General features: G+C 38.4%; 1 protein-coding gene across 3 annotated transcripts in view; it reads right to left on the bottom strand.

Annotated features, from left to right (window-relative positions):
• CRCP (CGRP receptor component) overlaps positions 1 to 22,935 on the bottom strand; it is a 38,163-nt gene that overhangs the window by 1,086 nt on the left and 14,142 nt on the right. For all 3 annotated transcript variants that reach the window (XM_050929548.1, XM_050929546.1, XM_050929547.1), the window contains 2 exons: positions 22,444 to 22,538; positions 6,517 to 6,574 (listed from right to left, as the gene is read on the bottom strand). In XM_050929548.1, coding sequence (XP_050785505.1) covers positions 6,517 to 6,574; positions 22,444 to 22,538 — 153 coding nt within the window. The remainder of the gene's footprint in view (positions 1 to 6,516; positions 6,575 to 22,443; positions 22,539 to 22,935) is intronic.

The raw sequence follows: 22,935 nt of genomic DNA, 5'->3' as shown, positions 1-22,935 counted from the left end.
TTTTTCTAAAATGTCACTTTCCATATGTCATCCCAGGGTACGCTGGTATTTTTAAAGTAAAAAAGTGTTAAAAATGAGCCAGTTTTAAAGTTATAGTGTTATGAACATTTGGGAGACGTTTTCTTTTGGACACTTGTCTAAGACTTTGGGCTCCGGACCTCTCTAACATGACTTGGCATAACGTTGTCCAAAAGTGCCGGAGTGATTTAGGAGCCTAAAGCTTTAAGCGCTTAAGTGCTTAGATAATTTTTGAAAAAGGAACTTAGGTGCTTTTGCAAACGTTGTCTTTGGTCTAGAGATTCCAAATTCCCCTTTTTTCCCCCCCGGTTAGCCTGCTGAGGAAAGGAATGCCTTTTAGGTTTTACTTGTTTGTTTTTTAGGGGTGTTATTTTTAAACGTATAAATATAAACATTTTGGGTGGGATTTTTAAGGGTGCTCAGCACTGTCCTCTGCTCCGACTGAAATCAATGGGAATCTTTGCCATGCCTCAATGGGAACAGTTAGGCCAACGCTGAATGCTTTGAACGGTCCCACCTTTACCATTTTTCCTTTAATTCATAAAAACATTTTACTATTCATTCAACACAGTGCACTAGTAGAAAACATAGGGAGCTCTGCCATATGCTAAGGCACCATAAATACTTAATTTTGAAACAGTTAGTTCTAAAGGAGTTTTATATATATATTATAGTATATTAATTCTCCTGTATACATCCAACAACATATTATTACTTTAGAACACAACAAAGGGGGAATATAGTACAGGCAACGTGGCAGGGTGTAACTTGCATGGGTTGATAGCAAGTTTGGAGAAATATATGACAGGAAGAAAACAGCTGCATCTCTTAACTATTCACTTCCAGACTGTCATACTTCTGATTTTTTTTTCCTGAAGTAAAATTTCCATGGAAATTATAAATGATATTCTGGGGGTCATTCATATCTGTTGACATAGTAAGCTAAATCCATAAAGGGATTTAGGCACCTAATTGCCATTTTAGGCACCTAAATCCAAAATTAAGATACTCAAAACTTTTTTCAATTTACTTTTCCTTGCTAAAGCACCTGAAAAGACTTGAATTCAAACAACTGACCTGTCATCCTATTACTAACAGTGCTGGAGAGAGAGACAGAGTGTAGTCTACCTGGTTGTGCACCATATTATAGTGTTATATTATCAATTAGTGAGTATTATTGTAGGGCCAGAGCCTATTGTGCTAAGCACTGTACAAACATACAACGAAGAGACAGACCTGTTGCCTCTTGGCAAGTCAAAGCTAGTTAAGACTGAATGATTCATTTCTCAGTGCATTAATTGTCCAGAGTGTGGCTGCATTTGGTAAACTGTAGAGTTTAATCCTGCTGCAACTCCTCATGTGAATAGTCATGCTGACATTAATAGTTAGTAATACTTGAATAAGGAAATCTTGCAGGACCAGTTGATTCCAAACAGTGACTTAAGCATGCACCCTCATTCTTCTTTAGAAGTTCTTACATATTGGAATGGGACCAACAGATAAAGTCTTCATGTTTGGGATGGGCTGAGTGCTTGCTAGTAAGATCCGTGTTTCTGCAGAGATGGAGTATAACCAAAGAGTGCAAGGATCAAAAAAATAAACTAGAAAATTAGATTTCCTCCCCCTGCAAAAAGAAACAGCAAGTGTAACGACATGAAATGTTTTATGCCGTTAGAAAACAGCAAAGTAACAAGATAAAGGAAAATGCAAAATATTAAGCATGAACGAGATACAGATAGAGAGACAAGTGGAAATGAGTCAAATAAAAACATCAAACCAGGGAAACAGAAGGAGATTCAGTGGCTTATTCTAAGTGCACCAGACTTGAGCACACGCTTCTGTTTTGCACACAGGCTCCTGATTTATAAGACAAAATGCTCCCTGATTACTGATTATAGTAGTCTCATAAGGAGACACTAACCTCACAGAAAAAACAATATAGAAGGAAAAACACAGAAGGAGGGCAAGAAACAAACATTTTAAGTACTAACATTTATAACTAAAAAGTTTCACAAACAAAGGAACAAATACCAAATCACTTGTGGATTATAAAGCAGTCCTGCTAACCTCTATTCTGCAACTGGCTACAGTTGTAAAAGCAACAAACTCTAAGCAGAAGGGCATGCAAAACTTTAAGCTAGCGGAAAATAAAATACATTTTTTTTTGTCAGTGAATTATATATAGTGTATTTATTGGCAGGACTGCACAATCCAAATGGAGATAGATCACCTCAGCAAATGATGCCATGTAGAGACTGTATGGCATAGTCAGCCAACATTTCAATTGGACTGGACATTTTTAATGTTTATAATGTTCGCCTTGTTTATACTATGTTTGGAGATACAGGCGGGCTTTAAAAAAGCCTCATGTGACTAGTGGAAAACACCTGGCATTACAGTAACAGAAGGTACATGTTAATAACCACTCTCCAATACAACCAGACAGGCAGGTGTCTCTCTCAAGGCTCAGAGCAAAGTGGAAGAAATGCAATAAATCATAGTGTCCATGCTATTGGTTCTAATAAATAATTCCAAAGATGCTGCTGCATTTCAGCACTCACCTTTTTGCTCCCCTAAATCATTGTAAAATTTCTCTGTAGCAGCTGCTGTAGCATACGAGTTGCATTTATATATATTTGCATTTGAATATATGTTTCTTATTTCAGGAAAATGCAATTGGGTGGCTAACAAGATCAAATGTATTGCCATGCTGCAGTCAATCACACTTCCCATATGACACAGACAAATACTTCAATTCAGTTATTATATTCCAATGTGATATGTTAATAGTATGAGCAACAGTCATGAGTTTTTTCTCCTTCTACTCAGCAATGGTCACTATGATAGGTTCAATGCAGGAGTCAGGAGAAACGATATTGTAAGTGAGCACTACTCTGTAATATGATTGGAGTAAAGTATTTTCTGCTGAAAAAGGGCTATTTCCTTAGGTATTTGGCCACAAATATATATTGCAAATACTGGAGAATAAACAATACAAAGAACTTTAAAACACCCTGCACTAGTGAACAATTTTTGATGTGTGAAGAGAACAATCTGTGAGTTGCACACTATTGTTTTTCTGTAGATAATAGTTTCAAGACCATATTAAATGCAAAAATCAATAACAAAAAAGAGAAAGGTGCATTTTGGTACTTCGCAGAGGTACAATCACAATATACTTTTGTTCCAATGTAGGAGACACTTTAAGCAAGGAAATACCTGCAGTTTCCTCATATATAGAATAATTCCAAGATGTTCAGCACAAACATACTGATAAGACAGACCATAAGAAAAAGAAATACAGTAAAAGACTGAATGGCTGGATTCATCTCCTTGTGACAGGAAACTAGACGAGTATGCAAAATGCATTGTTGAGAACATTAAATGTTTAAACCTTCCCGCCTTCTGCATTTTCCAGAAGAATAGGTGTTGTTATTCTCTGGTCAACAATAAATGGCAATCTGCCAGTTTGGTTGCATGGAGTGGATCCCATGAGGCAGTGAACTCGCAGGTGTGGAAGTCTAGTTTTAAAATATGCAAAATTAACACCTACTGCTCCAATGAGAGACAGATGTGGAACAATCTCTTCTTTAAGGAGAAGCTCCTCAATCTTCTAACACATCGTTGTTAAGCATTACATAAAGTTGGAACCCATGTCATGGTTAAATCAACATCACTGTCTCTTTCTTTCTTCCTCTGTGTGAGTCACTGAGCCATGAACAACATATGTTTAAGATTAAAGCTAGAGGTCAAGACAGCTGTACTGCATACAATGTTTTATCCAGTGGGAGAAGGATTAGAATTTCATGCTGCTTTTGTTGTTATCCTTTAAAAACTATCTCAGCACACAGTCTGGAGAAGGCAACTATAAACAAAGTGGAATGATTTATGGATGAGGAGGACAAACAAAAAAGACCTGAATTAAAACAAAAAAGATACCTCGCCACAGAAAGATCCCTTTTAGATTAAATATAGTTACTCTGGTTTATATTTTGTGCTCTATTACAGGGCAGGAATTATACAGGAGAGAATAAAAAGACTTGAAGCCAAAAAAACCCCAAACAGTATTAAATATCCTTTTACATAAATTACTCAAAATAAATTGGGGAAATCACACACACACGCAGACTTTTGGGGACATGGCTTGTTTTGTAATTAGTTCCAGAAGGTGCCTCTTTTTAAAATTGAATTAATTCACCTGCTTTTTGTGAAACTTATGGTTTAAAATGTTCAATATCAATTGCTTCAGATCTGTATCCAGGGATGAGTCAAAGCTTTTAAGAAAAAAAAGTTCACAGCGCGATCAAGATCATTTGAGAGTTCATATTAATTTACTTGTATATTTTGCCTTTCAAATCCTCTACTCCAGCTAACAGACTTGCTTTCATGGAAACTTGTGTATAGACAATTAGTGTCCTCCTGAAGTCAATGACAAAACTCCCAGTGGCTTCTGTTTTTATGTATTAAATTGCTTATAAATACATGGAGGTTCTACTTGCTTGAGGATGCTGTAACACTAAGTCTTGCCATTATATCAGTAAACAGCCATTCATTACACAGATCCCAAAGGCAACCATCACAAAAATGGTCTGTGACAGCCTAATATTTGTTACTCCACAAAAACTGACTAGTTTAAGAAAGGATCTATGTAGTTTAAGTTTTCTGCTGACTTAATTGGACACAATGCCATGTGTATATATGAGCAATCCACTCATCTTAGCCTAATGTGATGCTGGAGAAACTTGCACAGGTACATCAATAATTCACTCTATTGTCTAGTTTTGGATACAGTTTGGGGATGAACTCAAGATTAGTTGCTAATGATAACATTATATTACCTCCTAAGAGTAATTTCTAATTATGTAACAGGTTGCTTTGGGTTACTTAGAGAATGGTTACATACCAAAATTGGTCAATCCGCATTTAACTTGTTTTATTGCTGCAACACCTCAGTTTTAATAGAGCAATTTTAACTTTTATATTGATAAACCTTGAAAGAGTTGAGGTACAAATGATGTACCAGTGCAGTCACTTTACTCCAACTCAAGAGTCATATTTTGCTTACACCTGCCTCAAGGACCTGAAGCTGAAACTAATAGCTGGATATTGGAGCATAAACAGATACACTCTATGTGATGTGGATAGGCAAGATAATTAGTGACTGAGGGAGCAGTCAAAGACGAAGGATGTCTTGAAAGTTTACAATAAGATGAGTATATTTTAAGAAGACAAGACAGAATATGAACTATGCTGAAACCTAATGAATTGTAAGTGCAATGCAGGAAGCTAATAGAAATAGAGAGAAATTCTAAAACATTTGAAGGCTCTACTACTTCACTTCTGAAAAGCTGCCCAGCAAAACCAGTGAAGCCTTCACGCTCTTGCCTGCAGCTGCACAAAATGGAATTAACTCGTAGATAAACTTGACAATAGCAGTTAGAGTTGTGGCAACACCCATTTTTTTATGTCCTCTATGCATATATATCTTCCTACTGTATTCTCCACTGCGTGCATCTGATGAAGTGGGTTTTAGCTCACAAAAGCTTATGCCCAAATAAATTTGTTAGTCTCTAAGGTGCAACAAGGACTCCTCATTCTTTTTGCAGTTCCTAAGGTACCATATCAGCTGCTTTCACTGCTAGAAATTCTAGTTCTTGGCCATCAAGGATTGTGAGAAATATAGGATGCAGTCATACTAGCATCCACTTCTAACCCTTACCCTTTTGCAACAGAATACAATCCTGCTATTACACAATCAAGTCTCAGGATAAGATTGTGAACAGATGTTCTCCATGCAAGACAGCCATATTAGAGGAACAGCATTGTTATAATAATCTCCTTATTAATACAGCATTTGTGTTCTTTACATGATGCTCTGGAGAACATTTAACCAATCTCTCCCTTTTTATCTGTAATATTCCTTTATCCAAAGGTTATGTTCCAGCAGACTGATAATGGATGACTTCCAACTGAAAGCTTCCCAGTGTACAGTTCTCATGCTACACAGTCACTTCAAAAGCACAGAGGCAGTCATTGCTAACTATTGTTCTCTCCCAAATTTTTGCCTTCCCTGTACCTTAGAAAAATAATGAAAAGGAATATACCACAGTAGTTTTCTAAATCAAAATTCAAATTCCAAAGTATTTGACTTTATGAAGCAACGGAAGAAACCCCTAGGTAAATGTATTCCAAGGACATGAGATTATAGCTCCATTTAACAAGTCTGATGGCTATTTTCAATCTGAAACACTGACACACACGAGAGTGAAGAGCTGCCCCTGCTCTGGGTTCTGAGAGGAAGAGGGGCAAGTCTTATAGAGAGGCCTCATAGGGGAAGCAGAGAGGAAAGAAAACAAATAATCAGAAAACATGAAATAAAGATGGGTACAGAAGTCTTATCAGTCAGTGACCCTGAGCAAAGAATTAATTCAATTGATTTTCAAGATTAAAGATGCATTAATATATGGATTTTAAGCAATTAGCAGAACTGTAACTTACCAGCTGTATCTCAACTGCAGTCATTGGCCTGTGGTTAAGCAACTGTAGCTTTTCTGCTCTGTTGAAAAGAAAAAAAAATTTTTTTTATATAGGATTCTGAACAAATGAATGGTCAGATGCAAACACTTCCCTAATAACAGAATTATTTCCAGAGGTCATTTTCACTAGAGTTGATGCAAGGTCTCTGACCTTGCTTGTCATGATAATTCTGTAGATATCTTTGGCTCTCTACCCAAACTGGTATTTAGCAGACCAAGGTGGCAAAGCAGTTTCTATTACAACCCCTTGTTTCCACACATGCATAACTAACTGAAGCATTCATCTTTTGAGCTGGAATTTTCCATGCTTTGTCTCTGCCTCAAATAATTATTTATTAATAATACTTTGCACTCCTATAGCACCTTCCATCTGAGGATTTTAAAATACTTTACAAACATCAGTGAAATTAAGCCTCAACATGCACGAGAGGTAGGAAAGCACCACCAAGACACTGAACTTTATGATGAGTGGCTACTGAAAACCAAATTTCATCAGACGTAGGATCCTTCCAAGCCCAAGGGATCAGCCACTTAGCCAGGTCAATATATAAATCAGATCTTACCCAATAATCAACGCTGATGCCAGTCGTTTAGTAGCTAAAAACTGAAAGTTCAATAATCTAAAAGAAGAGTTATTGAATGGTTAATAGATCATATACATACAAGTGACTTTCAGCGTTCATAGATCAGGATCGTAGCAGTGATGGAATGAACTGCTAGCCTGCAAAAGCCACTCTAGAATCGCACAGATAGGTTGGGGGTCATCAGTCCTTGTTTAGAGCTTTAGGAAATGAAGACAAAATGGAGATGCTTCGGGTGTCTTTTTATATCCTCTGCCATGTGCTTGTGGAAAGTGACTGGCCAAAAATGGAGTCCAGGGTCACACATCCTTACATAGCTGGCTGGATCACCAGGGTTGGCCATTGGCCCCTCGGTGTCTGAGGCATCCTCTGGGACAGATATCTGGGCGGGATACGTTTCTTCTATGGCCCACTGTTAGAGTGAAGTGTCCTTAATGGGCCATCAACATTCAGGAACAAACATATTTGAGATACAAATACATAGCCAATATTCATAACTTTAGATGCAAAGATGATACAGGGATTTAATTATGATAATCGTATTATATAGGTAGTATCTTTTCCACTGACACCTTACATCATATACTTTGTAGAAGAGTTGTTGCAATTGTATAACAGTGGTAGCAGCAATGATACAAAAGGGTCATTTTCAGTCAAAAAGCATCACAAGCATTCTCCTTCTAAACCTTTCAGAAAACTGAAAGGTAAAAACGCTATGTCACACATGAAGTCCATGACAGAAACAGAAAGAATTCATGTGTTCTGACTCCCAGGAAAATCTAGGTATTCTGACCACAAGTCCAGGATTCCTTCTGTGTTGTGTTAAATTAGTTTTGTTTTGATTTTAAGTATATATTTAGTGTTATAGTTACATTTTAAATTATTCAATTTCCATCCTTCTCTACATACAAGGAAAAAAATAAAATTAATCAAACAATATTTAAGCACACACAAATCAAATAGAGGGTTAAATTCTGCCTCTATTGAAGTTAATGGCAAACTCCCGCTGACTTCAATAGACAAGTATTGGGGGTAGCCATGTTAGCCTGTATCCACAAAAACAACAAGGAGTCCGGTGTCATTATATAATGCCTGCATCTGTAATTTTCACTCCATGCATCTGAAGAAGTGGGTTTTTTACCCACGAAAGCTTATGCCCAAATAAATCTGTTAGTCTTTAAGGTGCCACCGGACTTCTTGTTGACTTCAATAGAGCATACACCCATAAAGCTAACTATACCTTGGATTCACTCTGCATAATAATTCTACTCATTAATTTAAAATTAAATACAATACAAACATAAATTTTTTAAAAATTACAATTGTTTTTCCCTTTAAGAGCTTTATTACTAAAGTGGAAAGAATGGAAGAAAATATATTTCAGTATTTATTTTACATCCTAGTGAAATATATATCCTCCCCAACAGCTAAGCCCTAAGGTGCTGTCATATGCCAGTATGTTTATCTCACTGCTCTCAAAAGCTACATTTTAATATTCTGGTCCTATTGACTAGGTCATGACATCAAAGTAGCAGTGATCTCAGCAGGCCTTAATGATTTAGGGGAGACTCACACAGCTATATCACACTGCTAGAGATAGAACTGGTATGACTTGTGAGGGAATCTGGAGCAGTAATAAAAGCAGCTTATAATAAAAAGTCAGTAATTGTAATTTAGTAAGTTTAGATACAATGAAAAAGAGAGTTAAAATACAATTTTTACCCCCCCTTCTGAATAAAAGTATTTGTTCAAGAACTATTTTAAAATTAGAGGAATCGCCTTTCTTTATTGCAATCTGTACTTGCCCAATATTTCTTTATTGTTATTATTATTATTAATTAGTAAATTAGAATAAAGAAGAATCCATTAATATTTATGGTTTTACTAGTTTGCCATGTAGTAGTAAGCTCCCATTTTAAAAGGACTAAAGCTTCTTTCCAGGTTATTTAATAGAATTCCAAAGAACATTTAAATGTATATTTATAGCAACTCCAAATAGCTTCTCATCAGTTTCTCAGATCTGGAGGAGGTTTCAAGAAAGAGGAAACCTCACATTCTTCAAGAGGAAAAAGATGCTAAAACTCACAGAACTGTGCTCAGATGTCTGGGCCCTTCCAACCAGCTGGTCATTATCTGCATGCCTAAGCCCTCCAGATACTAGGGATGTAAAATATTAAATGATTAAATGGTTGACCAATAAGTATTAGTCTTACCGTGATCCCTCCTTTGTTCACCCACCTCCTTCCGGGTGATGATCAGCTGGTAGAAGTCCTTGCTGGATGCTGGGGCAGAGATGCCATTTTTGGGACACTGGAAAGAGGTGATTATGGCAACCAGGAAAGGGTGGGCATCATAAGAGGTCACTGGGAGGCCATCCCCCTCTTAAAGGGGCTGGGTCCATATTAACGCTCTAGCCCAATGGGGTCTTCAGCCCAGTGATGAGGAGGGTCCTGCACACCCCTCTGTTGGTAAAAACAGTCCCTCCAGCCCTGGTGACCTGAGGGGTGACCTCAGTGGAAGGATATCACTCACTAGGCCAAAAAACACCTGGCAGTGCAGGGAAGCAGGACGAGCAAAGAGCCAGTCCAGGGGATTTGCGGGGGAGGGTGTCACCAGCCAGGCAGGGGGAGCACGTTTAGGCCATGGGGGGAGGGCAGAGGCTGCAGGCCCTGCCGGGGAGTAAAGTAGTCCCTGGCCTCTGCCTGTGCCACTGGACAGCGTGCTACTTGGTGCTGTGATTTCAGCTGATAAGGGAAGGGAAGGGAAGCTGCCGCTGGAGTGGCACAGAGCGTCTGCGGAGGCCGCATCGGGACAAATTAAGCACCTGGGACTTCTTTCCCTTTTTTGGGTATTGACGATGCCAGGGGGTGCTGGGACCCCTCAACTGCCCCAGGCTCTCCTGGCTAGACCTGTTGTGTCACCTCCAGTATGAGTTCAGCTGCCCTTCTCCGTCTTTCCTGGGCAAAGAGGGAGGGGAGACGCACCATCCTAGGCACTGCGAGGCCTGAATCAGTTAACCAGTTAACTGATTAACCGGTATAGTTTTAATAGTTTAAACGGGCACTTTTTTAAATGATATTTACATCCCCACTAGATACCATTTCAGTTTTAAATGGTCCTCAGACACAGTCCCAGATTTCCAAGGCTGACAAACACCTTACAATATTTAAGACACTTCAATGCCTTATCACTTAGGTATGTGCCCTAGTAACCATTCAACAGCCAAGGCATTTACATGAGAAAACAGTGACAAGTGATGTGCTGCTCTGGTTTGTGTGCATGTACAAAAGAGTGAATTTAATACTCAAGAAAGGAGCTTGAATGACAGCCCTGGAGACTGAAGCTCTCTGTTTATCCACAGAACATACACAGTATAAGCAGCAGTAGTACAAACGTTTCCAGGCTGCTCCACCAATCTTTATGTCTCTACTCTGACCTGAAGGAAAAATCCCACATTACCAAAGACAGGATGACCTGACAGGTCTTTACCATCTCTGATGTCCATGATTCTATGAACAGAGTATTCCTATGAGAGAGAACACGGCTCATTCAAATCTGAACCACGCTGGTGAGGCTGAAACAATGGTGATAAGTATGTGTGGTGATTTTTGTGATGTGGATGCATACCCATTAAGAACTCAGACTACTTTATTTCACAGGAGCCTCCAAAGAGATTCATTTCAAATCTGGCCAAAAACAATGTCCTAAAGGAGAAAGACTCTATCTTATCTTACCTAATTCCCCGAGCCATTCAGTTACCATTTTTATCAAAGCACTGGAAACTGTTCTAAAATAAGTCTCAACTTTAATACATTCACAATACAGTTTTTAATAATAATATGCCTGTGAAATACTTTATATTTAACTATACAAAAACCTCTACATTTGAATTCAGCACTTGCCATGACAGCATGGTCATGGATGCATCCCTTAAAGTACAACTACCAAGATTTGTTCTTCAGAGGAAAGGTACATATTTACTAAAAGAAACTGAGTTTTCAAAGTGTTTTTAGAAATGTCTGTTATTGTTTCACTACCTATACAGTGGTGGTGCATATCTTATAATGTTTTACAAAACAGGTAAGAATCATAATCCCCATATTACAGATGGGAAAACTGAGGCACAGAATGACTAATTGGCAAGAGTTCTTTTGTATGCTTCGTGTTTGAAGATTGGAAGAAAAAACAAAGATACCATCTCCCTTGAAATAGAGATCAGTTAGTGTCCCTAGCCAGTCAAAAAGGCCTGTCCTTTCTTGGCAGCGTCTACACAGGGGTGAAGAAGAGAAAGCTCCTTGCTCCATGTCCTCCCATGCAGGGTTTGCCACAATCTAACCCAATGTATCTAACCCAGTTTGTCCACTGCAGCAAGTACATACTCTCTCTTCTGTCAGAATAATTGTTCAGGGTTTTTTCTTCCCATCAATAATCCTTTCTGCAGCACAGCATTTAGCCTCTTTAATTCTGAAGTAGGATTGACTGCGCAAGAAAAAAATGATGGTTTACAAAAGACATGCAGGAGTCAGTATTAGACTCATTTCCTGTACACATTAGCTTTGCTTTGGTTTTGGAGAGTCAAAGATAAGAGTCCAATATGCTTCTAGTCTCTGGGAACTCTGAATATAGCTCCACTGTTTTTCCATATTAGCCATTTATGAAGATTTCTCTATCAATAATCCCAAACTTGTTTACAACAATACAGTGTCTGTTAAGAGTGTAGCTGGATTTGGAACTGAGCTGAGGTCACATTGTTGGCTGCTTTCTGTCTAAAAGAAAGTATTTATTACTGTTGGAGTTCATTGCTGTTGTGTGCAGCTGAAGACACAGACATGTAAGAATGAATGCTGATTAAAGATACCAGCATAAAATGTTCTAATGCTACAATTAAATAGGAAAAATAATCACAGAAGGAAAAAATCTACACTCGTAAAATAATATTATAAAAAAAGCAAAACAAAAAAACCCAAACCACACCACCCCATATAAAAAAAGATGTCCTGGCTTGCTTGGGGAAAGGGTGCTAATCAGTGTCTTCAACTGGCACTGGATTAGGCCATGGTTCACCTGAGTAATCACATAAGATGAATTTTTCCTAGAGCTGGGAAGCAGTATGGATGGTCCAGTGGTTTGAGCACAGGACTGAGAGATGGGTGATACCAAGTTATAATCCTGGCTTTCAGTTTGGCTTGCTATGTGGCTTTGGCAAGCCCAACTTCTCTGTGCCTTGGTTTCCAGAGCTGTAAAATGGGGATAATAATGGCCTCCCTCACAGAAGGGCTGTAGAGATTAATAGTTGTAAAGCACTTTGAGAAAGAAACGCTATATGTACCAGATAAAATAATATTAAATGACAACAGTCTAACTGCAAGTTCCTCACACTACACACTCAGAGTATGTTTAGACCTGAGCCTTTTTAGCTGTCTCCCCCGCCCCCGCCATTGCTGCAAGATGCATGTTACTCAGTCCCTCCAGGTGACCCCAATCACCTCTATCAAGAAAAAAATCCTTGACTAAATAAAGGGAAAAAACTGTTCATTCCTAAACAATGGCTCTTCTCGTTTTTCAGGCTGGAAGGAGCAGATGTCCTTGGATTTTGACCCTCGCTGCACTCAACTTCAAAACAAGTTTGAAAAATGTGTTTAAACAAATGTCTAGCTAGAACCAATTCTAACAAAATACTGGCTAGCCATAGGGTTGTAGTTTAGAACATTTAAATATACGTATTATTTGTAACATGGTCTGGTCACATGCATATTGGTCAATCCAGTTGTGTTTGGAGTTGGTTTAGAATGATGAACCCATGTTTCAACATGGTTTCTTAACTCGGTTTGAGCCCCAGTTTGGTCGGAGGCCTGCCTTGAGGTGGGAGAGCTAGTTGCCACTGTTGCATTTAAAGCATCTTTTAGCTTTTGAACAAGTTTTATTCTAGAAAGTAAAGTTATAATAAAAGGGGCAAGGAACTTAATACAAAAAAAATAACAGCTGGGATCAGGTGAGTAAGCAAGATGTCAAGGTTTCCATTGCAAATATATATTACTGAAAAATACCCAGGTTTAATAATCTAATTTATAGCATCTAGCCAAAAAAAAGTCACTAACCAAGTTGTAGCCTGCACTGAACAGAATGGAGTGACAATATATTTTATGAAAACTAAACAAAATGGTGAATCAAAATATTACCAGAAAGCAGCAGTTGTTTTGAAAACCACTTTTGCTCTGCAAGCAAAAACTCTATTCAAGAGGAAAATTGGATTTTGACAAACCATCCTTGGCATGTCAGTTTTCCAACTAACAATCATATATGTAACATTTAGAATTATTTTTATTCCCCCAAACAATGCCGAGCAATAGGTTCCATCTCCTCGTACCTGACAGGAAATAATAACGATATTTAAAAAATACAGCTGTTTGAAGAAAATTCTGTGAAAAACAAAAATCCCTCATCACTTCTTCCCAGAGGTACCATAATTCATTATGGAAAAGAAAAACCTGGTAGGGTGTTTCTCACTTTTTACTAAATAATTATTACTACAGAGAACATAATCATAATAGTTTGGTTTTTTTTCTCAATTATGCCTTGAATATTGGTCACATAAACAAAGCTATGTTATCCCAAATATTAAAGATGTTATAATTTCCGTCTTATTTCTCTAGATTCTTCTAGAACAATTGTAAAAGACACAGATCTCCAGTTAACAATACCGTGTTATTGGCAGAACAGGCAACAATAAAAACAACTATAGACAAAGGTACATCATAACTAGAACCATCTAATGTGATCATTAAGCAGAAATATTCCTTGAGACAAGGAATATAGGTTCCAAGAGTGTAAAGCAAGGTCATCTCTCAAAGGGTGTTTTGACTTAAGTATCATCAACAGAAAACATAACAACCTATAATGTAGTTTTTTAGAAGGCTTATCAGTAATACAATATAATCTCAATGAGAAATGCTTCAACAAAAGATGAAATCGTCAGACTATTCTCAGTTTCCAAAATTTATGTGCAGAAAAATGAGGGGATAATTTACAAGAAGAAAGTAGCAAGTCATTAAAATGTTTTATCTTGGCAATTTCACTGAGCTTTTGATCACAGTGCTCCCTTGCAGAAAAATGACTAAGTGCATCAAAAAAGCATTAGCAGCAGGGTACAAAAATCAAAAAGCAACATGAACCATTTGTATTTTTTTTTAATCCTAGAATGCCTGAAAAGGTCCTAGCAGGTTATAAAATGAAAATACTAACTTATACTGAAAAAAATTAGAAGCCTCAGGCATGAGTTTTAATGTCTTTCAAACACTGGGTATTTAAGATTGCAAACAATGCATTTGAAAAAAATACACAGGGCTTCAACTGGAGAAACAAGGGAAACTATGAAAGTTACCAAGGGAGCTATATGAATACTGGTAACTAGTCATCTATTTACTGATTGACCTAAATACTGTTCTGACCATCAGAAGTGTAGGTTATCTTCTGCTGGTAAATCATTTCGAGATAATGGTTGGGTTGATCATAAAACTAGGCTGTGTGAGTATGTTGATATTAGTATGAATATTTATTCCCATGGTTATTTTTCATTCAGCAACCTACAACAAGAACATGTTGTCTTATATTTGCTTAGGAAATATCTAGAGGCAAGGATTTGTTAACAAACAATCAGCATGCACATCAGTGGAATAAATATAGCTGCATCTATTGCCTGGGAGGTCCACGTTAGCAGTTCCCTCTCCTGTTTGCACAGATGTACTCTAAGGGTATGTCTGCACTACAGCTGCTTCTGCAACTCAGCTACAGCACTGCAGCTGTGCTGCTGGAGTGTAAACACTTCCTACATTGACAGAAGGAGTTTTTCCATTGATATAGGTAATCCACTTCTTTAAGAGGAGGTAACTAGGTCCGCATATGCACCAGAAGTTAGGTTGACCTAACTATAGTGCTCAGGGGCAAAATTTTAAAAGTCTGAGTGACAAAGATAGGTGGACCTAAGATTTAGGTGTAGACCAGCCTAAGTGTGGGCTGTAAGAACACCACATGGGGATGTAAACATGGAAGCTCCTCTTTCCTCTGTATAAACAGCAAGACCTGGACCTCCCTTTCCCCAAAGGAGAACTCTCCTCTTCTCTTGCATGCTGCTGGAGGGGAAGGGGAGATAGAAACATTCATGTATGCAATGGCGGAACAAGAAGCCATGTCCTATGACACTAGCAACAGGTAGGCTACCCCCTACTCACTATATATGCCAGGATTGAACAGCCACTGTGTTGTATTACAGCAAAGAGCTCAGAAACTGATTTGCTCCCATCTAAGCCAATGTCAAAAAACTCTCACAGATGTCAATCACATAGGATCATGCCCTACAAGTGTAGGTAGGGTTCCTTGCTAGCATATGAACATACGCACACATGCAGAACCACATTATAAACTCCACCAAAAATAATCTTCACAAGAGGCCAGTGTTGCCAGTCTCAGTATGAACCCACAATTAATGCTGCCTTTGCACAAACATGAATACACAGCAAAGAATTTAGGGTCTGGTTAGACCTCATGGTTAGTTATACCAGAAAAACGCCAGGAACTTTGGAATTCAGGTCAACCCATCTTTAACTTGCTGTGGCATACCTAGTTTAGGCAGCACATGCCCTAACTAAGATATCTAATTAACAGCACACTGTTGCAATGCCTCTGCAGATTTAAGTCGTATTGTGGATGCTACAATAACAAATACAAATAATTAAGTATTATGGTGAAAATTAAGTTGGGAGCACCAACTTTGATTAGCAACCCAAATAAATTTTGTACATTTACTCTTTTAACCAAGTCCTTGTAATCAAACGTTAACATTAATATAGATATTTTAAGTAGTGAGACTCTCTAGGTTGTCCTTTTCAAGTTCTATACATTCTCATGGGAAAAAAGTCTAGTACAAGTGCCGTACAGCAGGTCTGAGCTCTGGTAGTCTCCTCTTGCAACAAAGGTGGAAATCTGCACAAGTGGGAAGAGTAGCCTCTCTTTGCCAAGATCCACCATTCAGAGCTAAAAATCATAATTTCCTCCTTCTGCATAGAAGCGGATCTATACTTAAGGAACATAATTTTTCTAGCTGCTAGAAGAAAACTCATATTGTGGCATATGCTACCACTACTTTATATTTTATCACATGCTTCAAACACATAGGGTTAAATCCAATCGTCCTAATTCAGCCAAGACTCCCCACTAGGCCTCTGGCTGGAATCAAGATTACAGGAATTGCTCTGTAGATAATACGCTCAATTATGATTGCACTGAAGCGTGGGAAGTACAATGGATATTTTTCAGGAAGCCAGAAAACTATGCTGTTATTTAAGTGGTACCATTTTGTCTTCCAAGAAATGTTTTCATTCTGAAAACTCTGGAGGAGACAGCAGAGACAAAACATGCAGCCCACCCTTAAATATTTTAAGGGCTTTGCTTTGTTATAATTTTTGTCAATGACAGTGGAACAGTAAAATCAGGATGAAATACATTTTAAAGTGCTACTGATGTTCAGATCCAAATTTCTTTGGATTTGTCGGTTTAAAAACTAAAAGGACAATGTCTGGGTCCTAACTGTAATATACTTTCAAATATTTAGGTCCACCTGATATCTAAAAATTGATTCTCCCAAAATAAAAATTACATAATACGGGCAAGAAAAAGTGAGAGAACAGTCAATTTAAACTCAATTACAAACCATAAGACTGATACCTGCTCTTTTAAATGAAGTGGTAGTAACAACCACATAGAAAAATATCAGATCCTTCTACAGAGAACTAGGCCTGGAAAATTAATCTAGAGTGACGCACAGTATCTTCCCCTTGTTGCCTAATTGCAGGGTATTAATAATATTGTTTATTTTAATAGAGGTTATAGGCTCGCCAACTGATCTGATCAGAACTTAATAAGGTTCTTGTCCCAGAATCAGGCTACACAGGGACCCTCGAGATGTATGACAAGGACATTCATGCTGGGAACAAAATACAATAAAAGATGACTTTTATTGACATAAATGGAATAGTAATCAAATGGAAAAGTAATCAATCAGAATTAAAACAGAAATAATACTGTTCTGTCTTGGAGGTACACATGATACCATTTACTATAAAACTTCCTAGGTTAACATACTCACTCCCTTCCTTGATAGCCTGGTAGTAAGAGGCAAAGGACTAGCTTCGACTGGGGCATGTCAAAAAGAGTCTGATGGTCCAGGTTCCTCAATTCTCAGGTGGAAGATGAAAAACTTAGGAGAAGCTAGAAAGCTCTAGAAAGACCCAAGAAAAACTAACCTAAAACCTAACTAAACATGGTGGTTTGCCCCTTTTATAGCACCTGAGCACTATGCACCCACCTTCTATGTCCAAATTTAATTTCCTCACCCACATGCTATAGGGTACGCTTACTCTATAGGCTGGCATATTCATATGTATTAATGTCAATTAGCTCATGCTCACATGTATTATTTCTGGCCTGAACCGGTGGTGGTTATTTCCATGTTCTTTGTGGTGTACCCATTAAGTGTATAGAGGGCAATTGGTAGGCCTCTTATTTATGTCAGAGGTCAGAAACACATGTATGCTAATTTGCTTTAGCTCATCATCTATGCTAAAGGTCACAAACATATGTATGCTAACCTGCTTCAGCTCATAATGGATGTGGCCTGTAGGTTCCTTGAGTTACTGCCAAAATACTCTAATACAAAGCTATAAATCTATTATAATAAACAATAAACCCATAAGAAAGGAAATAACACAGCAAGCAAGCAGGCTAGACCTTATATTTGCAAATACAACATTGCTGGATTTGCTAACAAATTAATTAAAGCACAAGACCTCAACTAGGTAGTTATATAATTTACTGGGATGTTAGCTTATAGCTTTTTTACTTTTAAATTCTCTGTTCCAAGCCTTGAATTTCATCCAAATGCCGCTGAGGCCCAAGTATGGCTACATCTCATGTCAGACAGTATCAGTGAGTTAGGTATTTGCATGGCTTTGAAACTGCCTGTTAGCAAAACAGTTGGTTGAAAGCATTAAAAACTAGAGGTTTTAAATTGTTTTAGTATATTTTACTGCTTTGTTCTCTCTTTAAGAGGACTGAAAAATAAATTCACAGGGGCCCCTAAACGCCCAAGAAGTGTGTTCTGGAAAATGCATGAACATCACTGAACACAGCAGTAATAATGAGAAATTTAGATCAGACCAGACCACTGGTCCTGCAAAGCCACTCTGAGGAATAAGAAAAGACTTGTGGCAGTTATTTTAAAGCTCTAACTTGCAAGTGTGGCCAAACCTGAGCTAACAAATCCATCTATAATTCTGCTATATAACAGCTCCCCCTAGTGTTCAAAAGGTGCAATAAAATGGAAAAAGGGTTTCTCATTCTCACATAGTTCTATGGAGTTGCATACCTTAGTTCTTCCTGTGCCACCGACACATCTGACAGCACAGTTCCTCCACGGACTAAGTCACTTGCCAGTTACAGTACTTTTTCCCTGGTGATCCCAGCACATCCAAGATCCTCCTGTCACTGTCTTCTGCCAGTTCTTTGTCCTTTCTCACTTTCTCTTTCCTCCATCGAATGCCCAGCTGAATGTTTTGCTTTGTGTGTCTCCCATCTTCCATATGATATACCTCTCCCAACCACCTGAGCCTTCTTGCTTTAATGAGATTTTCGAACATGTCCTGCTCTGTCAGCTACCTTCCTCCCACATTTGTTATTTTATTATTACATTGTTTAATGTATTGTCTCTTCCACAGCCATCTGTGATGGGAAGCCTCCGATCTCTGTCATTGGCCAAGTCTCTGCTCCATACAGTAGCATGCTCAGTACAATCACATGGTAGCATCTTGTCTTTAGTTTAATGGAGAGACCTCTGTTTGACCAGATGTTGTTCATCCTTTCAAAACACGGTGTTTGCTTTTCCTCATCTTGTATAAATATGTTTATCAAAGACACCTTCAAACATCATCACACTGCCCAGACAGCAGAATTCTTTTTACCTGTTTAATTTCTTTTCCATCCACATACACTTTTGCATCTATTCATAGACTCATAGACTCTAAGACTGGAAGGGACCTCGAGAGGTCATCGAGTCCAGTCCCCTGCCCTCATGGCAGGACCAAATACTGTCTAGACCATCCCTAATAGACATTTATCTAACCTACTCTTAAATATCTCCAGAGATGGAGATTCCACAACTTCTCTAGGCAATCTATTCCAGTGTTTAACTACCCTGACAGTTAGGAACTTTTTCCTAATGTCCAACCTAAATCTCCCTTGCTGCAGTTTAAGCCCATTGCTTCTTGTTCTATCATTGGAGGCTAAGGTGAACAAGTTTTCTCCCTCCTCCTGATGACACCCTTTTAGATACCTGAAAACTGCTATCATGTCCCCTCTCAGTCTTCTCTTTTCCAAACTAACTATTGTCCAGTTTCTTACCTTCATAATCTTGATTTTCTCCACATTTATTTTCAATCCCATTTTTGTTGCTTCCTATTCTACCTCTGATGTAAGAGCAATTATTCTTGTTCCATATGATACTTAGTAAAGCAATATCATCGGCAAAGTCAAGATCATTTAACTCATCTCCGCTAACTCATTTTACACCATCCACAGTGCACTGTGTTGTCTGTTTCATCACCCAATTTATTGCTAATGCAATGAGGACTGGTGGTAACTCACACCCTCATCTAACTCTAGTCACAATATCAAACTACTGACCTTGTATTTCAGCACAGAGAAAAATGTACAGTATATAATTCAGTGACACTTGCTGCCTACACAAGAAAATGACTGTCATAGGATTTCAGGAAAAACTCTCTCACTTCAGTGTCAGCTCTTTATAGTAAAGACTCTTCTCATACACACTGATACTTCAGGTATCAGAGGGGTAGCCGTGTCAGTCTGGATCTGTAGAAGCAGCAAAGAGTCCTATGGCACCTTATAGACTAACAGACGTTTTGGAGCATGAGCTTTCGTGGGTGAATACCCACTTCGTCGGATGCATGTACTGGAAATTTCCAGGGGCAGGTATATATATGCAAGCAAGAAGCAAGCCAGAGATAACGAGGTTAGTTCAATCAGGGAGGATGAGGCCCTCTTCTAGCAGCTGATTTTTTACCTTTAGTCCATTTGGTATGATGTCCATTCGTTTCCATTTGGAAAGGAAGATGATATCTGTCTGTATTTGTGCAAGTTTCTTCATGAGGTTGATGGATTTCCATTCCATACGGCTAAATACAGTGCCTTGCACGGCGTCAAGTATCAGAAGGGTAGCCATGTTAGTCTGTATCTGTAGATGCAGCAAAGAGTTCTGTGGCACCTTATAGACTAACAGATGTTTTGGAGCATGAGCTTTTGTGGGTGAATACTCACTTCGTCGGATGCATGTAGTGGAAATTTCTAGGGGCAGGTATATGTATGCATCTTCCTTTCCAAATGCAAACGGATGGACATCATGCCAAATGGACTAAAAGTAAAAAATCAGCTGCTAGAAGAGGGCCTCATCCTCCCTGATTGAATTAATATCGTTATCTCTAGCCTGCTTCTTGCCTGCATATATATACCTGCCCCTGGAAATTTCCACTACATGCATCCGACAAAGTGGGTATTCACCCACGAAAGCTCATGCTCCAAAACATCTGTTAATCTATAAGGTGCCACAGGACTCTTTGCTGCTTCTACTGATACTTCAATGTCAGACCTGGAAGGGATTAGGAGATCTTGTCTGAATGCTTGAAGGTGAAACTGTCCTCCTAGATTGTATAATTTGCTCAGAAATCCCTAGAGTGCTTTCAGTTTTGTTGCATGAATGTGATTTACAGGATCTATGTAAAGTACTGCACTGTGGGATACAATGCTGGCATACTATCTGGGCAATTAATGTTGACTACAGTTGAAATGAATGAAAACAGCAAAAGCAAAAGTGACAGTATTGATGTTAAAGTCAGGTGGCTTCTCAGTACTAGTTCCTCGATGTCAAACACTGAGAGTGATGCAACGTGATCAGCAAAATGTCGCTAATACTCTGGGCACAAGACACATGGGTTGTATGGATTTTCTTTCTGCCCAACTTACTGCTGTTTCCAAAGAAGTAAGCATTTCCCTTGTAGTACTGTATATGACAGATAATCTTAACATGTGTCTCTTTGGGACAGAACCAAATTACTCTTCTCTCCAGAGCAAGATTTCTTTATGGAATCTCCAGAGGAGAAAAAAGTAGTCAGAGAATCCACGTGGAGTACACTGTTCCCTGGTGGTGTTAAGCAAGTGGTTTAGAAACAACTGAGCCGTTGTGAAAAGCTGTGTTTGAAAAAGGAAGGATGGAAAAAGATAACAGATGCAGAGGGGAAAAACTGACTCACTCCTTCCATTCACATGAGCCTGAAAATTTCTGGCAGGCTTCACTCACAGTATGATGAGGTCTGCAGGAGACCTAACCATTTTGGCATTAGGAATACCCATTCACACTAATGCCTAAGAGAAAAAATGTTTTTGAAGCTTTTTGGAAGCATGAGGGAAGCTAGTCAAACTTCCACTCTGAATTCCCCAGAAGAGACTATGCCTGTTGTCTGAGTGTTGATTCAAGTGAACACAGATTTCCTGGAAATCACAAAGGATACACCTTTAGTGTCCAAGGAAAACAGAGAGGGGAAAAGAAATGTCTTACTTTGCTAAACATTAATTAATTAGAGTGTACAATTCTGGGCAGCTGCTGAGCATCCGCAACTCACAGACTCAGGCAAGAATTAGTTTCTTCAACAGATTACACATTTCCCATACATCTCTATGGGGACCTAATGTTCAGTCACACTAGTATGCCTATTCTTTGCTGGGGAGACATCAATTTTTTTTAGGAATGGATTTATTTTTCTGAAGATAGACATGAGCAAGATGACTCAACACACTGTGGTTTCTCTTAGCGTCCCTTTCTATTTTGCTGAAAATCCATCCACCTCACATAGTTTCTACCTCAGCAAACATATTTTTTAATACTTCTTTGCATTTTGACTATGAGAACTCATGCTGAACACTATAAGGTAAATACAGGCAAACAGTTTGAGAAAACTTTGGCAAACAGCATCCATTTAAAGCAAACGTGCATGTGTGTAGGTGTTCATCTGAGAAAAAAGGATGGTTAGACAGAGCATTTTAATTTTGTCCTTCATTTTTCCGTGAAATGGGTGAGACAAGTTAAGCAAAAGCAAACAAATTATTACATTATTTTTTATGTAGAGCTGGTTTTGAATATTCTCATGCACTTTTATAAACATACTCAAAAGACGACCTTTACTTACTTGGTTAGTTTATGGCCTTTCATTGCTATGAGGAAATCTCTCACAATCTCAGGACTTTGGAATCTGCACGGTGTTTTGGATATGTATTTCAATGTCTGCACAAGGTTGGAAAAAAAACACACGTTACTCCACATTTATTTTTGCTTTGAGTCCTATGAGATCTCTATGAAACAAGTTATTTTAGGAAAAATCTCCTCAATTCTTTTGAGAGAAGTCTGAATGGAGACCTTAGTTCTTTAACGTTGTTCAGAAGGTGGCATGGGCTGTCATAATTGGCATAATCATTTGGATTTCCCTTGATTCACGAAGATCATATTAATTTCTGCTGAAAGTGTAAGCAACAGGCAGTACATAAAAAAGTAATTATGTGATGACAATTATCACAGCACTTATCTAGGAAACCCTTCTAAGTTGGTCCATACAGAAAGAAACGGTCTAATGCTGAAAAACAGGAACTCCTATGTTCTAACCCAACTCCGAGGGTTCCCTCTG

This window comes from Gopherus flavomarginatus, chromosome 19 (genome assembly GCF_025201925.1).
Source record: "Gopherus flavomarginatus isolate rGopFla2 chromosome 19, rGopFla2.mat.asm, whole genome shotgun sequence".
Taxonomy (NCBI): Eukaryota; Metazoa; Chordata; order Testudines; family Testudinidae; genus Gopherus; species Gopherus flavomarginatus.
This window is presented reverse-complemented; position numbering and strand designations above follow the sequence as displayed.